Genomic DNA, 6,453 nt, shown 5'->3' with positions numbered 1-6,453 from the left:
GTACAAATTCACTGAAAAAACCATAGGTTTCACACACGTTATAGTTAGGAATTAGCATTTAAAAAACCTTGCAAATTCACTTAAAAAACCATAGGTTTCACACATGTTATAGTTAGCTGGACATTTCACTCGTGAAAAACCATTGAAATTCCCCCGTTATAGTTAGTGCAGGCAACTATAACTCACGCGACCGCAATCCTCTGCTGATGACGTCAGATATTACATCACTGATGACATATGTGTCTTTCTGAAAAAAAAATATTTGTAATATATGTATAGCTAAAAATGAATGGAATAAGACATGGGTAAATAAGTGTCTAAATAAAGTGATGTAATATCTAACGTCATCAGCAGAGGATTGCGTTCGCGTGAGTTATAGTTGCCTGCAGTAACTATAACGGGGGAATTTCAATGGTTTTTCACGAGTGAAATGTCCACCTAACTATAACATGTGTGAAACCTATGGTTTTTTAAGTGAATATATATATATGTTGTGCGTGTGTATATATATATACACACACATTCACACTCACACTCACACTCTCTCCCTCTCTTACTATGAGGACTGGTGAGTGATGGTAATGAAGTGTGTATTTACTATTCTAACTCCAGGCGCGCTTTGATAGTAGGGTAGGTTATAAAGCAGACCGGGGCAAATATAACTGCACTTTTAGTTTTTGATAAACTCACTCGAAAGTAGCTAAACACACTACGGGACTGCTCCTACTAATGCACCGGTCCTCACAAAGATAGTGTTTGTCTGGTTCTCTCAGGGTTTACTAATGCTATGAGAACCGAACAAGTCCTTAGAGCATAGGACACACACACACACACACACACACACAATGAGAACCAAACAAGTCCTTAAAGCATAGGACACACACACACACAATGAGAACCGAACAAGTCCTTAAAGCATAGGACACACACACACACAATGAGAACCGAACAAGTCCTTAAAGCATAGGACACACACACACACAATGAGAACAGAACAAGTCCTTAAAGCATAGGACACTCACAGACACACACACGCACACACACTCACTCACTCCCTCTCTGGATGTTGTCTGGAGTCTCACTGCATGAACATATTGTTCATGAGTGTGGATTGGAGGTTATGCTAGACTGTGATCTGCACCCCATCATCTCCCCCCTCACACAAACATTCCACAATGCTGCCACATCAGCACTTTCTAAGTACAGCTTCCTGTATCTGTCATATAGATGCCTCCCTAGTGGCTCAAGAGACGCAGCTCATACCCGAGTGCCTCTCTCGGCTTCCTGGTCCTTTGAATCTTCTGAGCATCAGTTGAGGCTCCGATGGCAGCGAGGAGGGCTCGGAGAAGGAACCAGACCTCAGCTACAGGCACTTCGGATGCAGTCTTGCCGGACAGAGGTGAGTAAACCTCAAATGAAGGCAATGGCAAGTGTTGTGCAGTCTGGGCAGGGGAGCTGAGGACACCAGTCTTCTACCTAGTAGCGTGTCTGATGCAGCCTGTCCAGGGTAAATGAAGTATAGTCTGTGCACGGCTTGCGCAGGGCAACTGAAGGAACCACACCTAATCGCAGCACACGCAACGCAGCAGGTAGATTTGCTGCGCTATAATGTGCAGGAGGGAAGGGAAGAACAGCGCAGAACCATCTGTGCCAAGACTGGCATGCTGCTGGTGCCATCCCCAACGCTGGCGCTCTAACTAGGCTTCCCTGCACAACACATACCCTTGCACCATGGAGGAGAGGTGAGTTTGGGTTGTGTGGCATAGGATTTGTACTGGAAGCTTGCCATAGCCTGCTGTGGCTGTCTAGAATGGTGCCAGCTTTGGCACCCAGAGTGAGGCATGATCTCGGTCCTGAGCTGGCGCTCAATGACAGTTGCCCAGTTATTGTGACACACAGGAGCTACCGGCCAGTGTTTGCGCACAGCAAGCCTTTGACTCTGGAACTGTGCACCCTCCTTTGACGTCTTCCCTCTTTGCGCTTAATTCTTACTCCCTGGTTCGCACCGTGGACTTTTGTCCCTCTGGCTTTTGACCCGCCAGCCATTTTGTTGCAGACCATCTCTGATCTTTCGGACTTGGACCCACCATCTTGTTCTACTCATGTCCTTCCCCCCTCCCCTCTTCTCTCACTCCGACGATCATCAAAGTATTTCCCCCTCCTTCTGGTCTGCCTTACTCCATCCTCCCTCTCCTGGCTCCCTCCTATCCCCACACCCGCTTTCATAACATCGCTTTTATCCCTTTCTACCCTCTCTCCCCCCTTTGAATTTTGTCCACTATCCTTGTTAATTCCACGCAACTCTGTTCCTTAATTACTGTTCCCTGACCGTATGTTTTTCTTTTCGCTTGAGCTGAACGTCTTTCTCTTTCTGCCCGCTCTGCCTTCGCCCCCTCCCCCCTCTGGGCCGCTCCCCCCCTGCCCACCTATCCTTCTAGTCTTACTCTTATCCCCCCTTCTCCCTCTCTGCCGCCTATGATTTGGAATTCACTTTGAAATGTTCATGTAAAATATTTAAATGATTATTTTTGTAACTTGCTGCTGTTCATAATGTAAAGCGCTCTGATACCTTCGGGTCCAGTCAGCGCTATATAAAACTCAATAAATACCACAAAAAAATACCAAGCGTTACTGACATATCATGTCACAGACTGGCAATGGCATGGTACCACAATGTATACTTTTTAATATTAATCTGCAGAAATATTGACTCCACGATACCGTCAATGTAATTAGATAATGGGCTAGAATAGTAAATATCTACTTTTCTATGTATGTTTACCTTGATGATGTCTTGGTATCTGATAATTTTTAGTAGAGATATGTGCAGGCCAATATCTCCATATTTGCTAAATCAATATACAACCACTGACAATCAGTGACCAGTCTTGACACACAATGAGAGTGCGACTCATTCTACACAATCACGGAGAGGCAACGGTCAGTGCTGGCAAACACTGAGCGGCAATGGCCAGCATTGGTACAGACTGTGAGGCAACGGTCAGCTGTCAACGGTCAGTGCTGGCAAACACTGAGAGGCAACGGCCAGTATTGGCACAGACTGTGAGGCAACGGTCAGCTGCGGCAATTATTAAGGGGCAATACTGAACATGGGCACACATTGAAAGGCAATGGAGAACATTGGCACAAACTGAAAGGCAATGATCACATTTGGCAACACAAAATAGCCACCCTGGGTCAAACAAATAACTTGGAGTGTGGGGGAATTCATTTTAAAGGACGAATTCCCTCACCCACCCGTAGGTGGCATGCTTCATCATCGGGGACCTCCTTGCTCTGCGAACCTGGTCACAGTGAGGGCTACATCCCCCTCACTGTGAGGGAGGCGCTCTGGGATGTTTTAATTGTGAATCTAGAGAGGTATACTAAAACCTTCAGATGAGCCGGGCATGGAGGGAGTGTACGAGGGTAGTGAGAGTGGAATTAAAACTAACTGCCTGGTATGTTAAAAATTTATTTTAAGGGAACATCCAAGGGTCAGGATTCAAAGAAGTTTGTGGGCCATGGCAGGCACATTCAACCTGGCATGGTTTCGACGTGGTCAAATGGTCGACATGTTTCAGCCAAAGTGCTCTCCGTAGAGATGACGTGGCTTTCTTCAGGACTGAGTGAAAAAGTGAAGGAATGTGAGTGAATCTTACCACCATCCCAGATCTTGTCGGTGGAAAAAAGGATACAGCCAACTAATAGGTTGATGCATCAGTTGTAGGAGACTGATGGTCAGCGACTTCCCTATAAGCAAGATACGTGTTAGAGACAAGGATACTTTAAACATTTCCACAAACACTCCTTTATTACCGTGCCTCAGATATATATAGTGTTAAAAATCATTAATGTGGCTACGGAAATGGTGAGAAAATTTATCCTTAAATGCTTACCCATGTGGTTGGGGAAGCGAATGGCAGCTCATCCGCGGCGCACGCACTCGATGTGCGAGGTCCAAAACGTTAATTAGGAAAGTGGCAAGAAAAAGGGGCAGGTTTGACGGTGACTTGCAGTCATAAACTCATAGATCATACAGTTGACTTCAAGTGCTCAGTGTGGAAAACAAATGTCCATGAAATATACAATTAAACACCCAGATCCACAGAATTGAGCATCTAGAGAAGAAAAAGGTATTAAGTAGTAATGTTGGAGCGCATTGGAACTTGTTAAAAGAGGGATCGTGTATAAATGCGAGGGTATAAGGGAGCAAATACCCCAAGTTAGCATGGAACGGTGTGACCCTAATCTCAGGGTGTCCTGAGTGATGAGCACAAGAAAATTAGCAGGTATCACATACACATCTATCACTGGATGCAAGAAGGTAGAACAATAAACATCTATGGAATAGGGAACACCAATGTGGTGGTGATGATCCCTATGTTTAAAATATCCCTGTCTCTAACACGTATCTTGTTTATTGGGACGACGCAATCATCAGTCTCCTAGAAGTTAGCTGTATATTTTTTTCCACCGACCTCACTTTTTCACTCGGTCCTGAAGAAAGCCACGTCACCTCTACGGAGGGCACTTTGGCTGAAACATGTTGACCATTTGACCAAGTCAAAACCATGCTAGGTTGAATTTTCCTGCCATGGCCCACATACTTCTTTTAATCCTGACCCCTGGATGTTCCCTTAAAATAAATTTTTAACATACCAGGTAGTTAGTTTTAACTCCACTCTCACTACCCTCACACACTCCCTCCATGCCCGGCTCATCTGAAGGTTTTAGTATCCCTCTCTAGATTCACAATTAAAACATCCCAGAGCTTCTCCCTCACAGTGAGGGGGATGTAGCCCGCACTGTGAACAGGTTCGCAGTGCGAAGAGGTTCCAGATGATGAAGCATGCCACCTACAAGTGGGCGAGGGATTTCGTCCTATAAAAGGGATTCCCCCACACTCCGCTGCTATTTGTTTGACCCAGGGTGGCTATTTTGTGTTGCCATATCTCATACGAGGGGAGTCGCCCCCTGCCGGTCATTAAACCTCCTCAGGCCTTCTCTGTGAGCACAATGATCACATTTGCACATACACAGGGGCAATAGCAAGCACTGGCACACACCAGGAAACAATGGAAAGCATTTGCACACACTAAGAGATAAAATTGTAGGCACTGGCACACACTGATGGGCAATGGCCAGTGTTAGCACACATCGGGAGGCGATGGGGAACAATGGCACAAACTGAGAGATGCTAGCATTGGTACACACTGAGCGGCAAAGGTCAGCTTTGGCACACACCAAGATGCTATGGCAAACACTACCATGCACTCAGAGACAATGGTCACCATTGGCGCACACTGAGAGGCAATGGTAAACACTCTCATGCTCTGAGAGGTAATGATATACACTGGCACGCACTGAGAGGCATCGGTAAACACTGGCATGCACTGAGAGGAAATGATATACACTGGCACGCACTTAGAGGCAATGATATACACTGGCACGCACTGAGAGGCAATGGTCAGCATTGGCACACACTGAAAGGCAACGGAAACACTGGCACTCACTGAAAGGTAATGGCAAGTATTAGCACACATCAAGAGGCAATGGTGAACACTGGCAAAAACTGAGAGTTGCTAGCATTGGGACACACTGAGTGGCAATGGTCAGCTTTGGCACACACCAAGAGGCTATGGCAATCACTGACACACACTCAGAGACAATGGTCAGCATTGGCACACCCTGAGAGGCAATGGAAACACTGGCACTTACTGAGAGGCAATGATATACACTAGCACTCACTCAGAGGCAATGGTAAACATTGGCATGCACCGAGAGGCAACTGTAAACACTGGCATGCACTGAGAGGCAATGGTCAGCATTGGTACACACTGAGGAGCAACGGTAAACACTGGCATGCACTGGGAGGCAAAGGTCAGCATTGGCACACACTGGGAGGCAATGGTAAACAGTGGCATGCACTGAAAGGCAATGGTAAACGCTGGCATGCACTGAGAGGCAATGATATACACTGGCACGCACTGAGAGGCAATGGTCAGCATTGGTACACACTGAGAGGAAATGGTAAACACTGGCATGCACCGAGAGACAAGGGTCAGCATTGGCACACACTAAGAGGCAATGGTAAACACTGGCACGCACTGAAAGGCAATGGTCATCAGTAGCACACACTGAAAGGCGATGGTAAACACTGGCACAGACTGAGAGGCAATGGTCAGCATTGGCACACAATGAGAGGCAATGGTAAACACCGGCACACACTGAAATGCAATGATATACACTGGCATGCACTGAGAGGCAATGGTCAGCAGTGTCACACAATGTGAGGCAATGGTAAACACTGGCACGCACTGAGAAGCAATGGTCAGCATTGGCACACACTGAGAGGCAATGGTCAGCAGTGGCACACACTGCGAGGCAATGGTAAACACTGGCACGCACTGAGAGGCAATGGTCAGCATTGGCACACACTAAGATGGCACT

The 6,453-nt window shown here is 46.5% G+C and overlaps 1 protein-coding gene across 1 annotated transcript in view; it reads left to right on the top strand.

The window, feature by feature from the left end:
- The first annotated feature begins 1,264 nt into the window (after positions 1 to 1,264).
- Positions 1,265 to 6,453, top strand: part of LOC146799916 (butyrophilin subfamily 1 member A1-like) — a 207,717-nt gene continuing 202,528 nt past the window's right edge. The window contains exon 1 of the mRNA XM_085620848.1: positions 1,265 to 1,399. Coding sequence (XP_085476974.1) covers positions 1,324 to 1,399 — 76 coding nt within the window. The 5' untranslated portion in view covers positions 1,265 to 1,323. The remainder of the gene's footprint in view (positions 1,400 to 6,453) is intronic.

The sequence above is a fragment of the Triturus cristatus genome, chromosome 8 (genome assembly GCF_964204655.1).
Source record: "Triturus cristatus chromosome 8, aTriCri1.1, whole genome shotgun sequence".
In the NCBI taxonomy this organism is placed as follows: domain Eukaryota; kingdom Metazoa; phylum Chordata; class Amphibia; order Caudata; family Salamandridae; genus Triturus; species Triturus cristatus.
The sequence above is the reverse complement of the archived record's forward strand: the minus strand, read 5'-3'. Positions and strand labels throughout refer to the sequence as shown.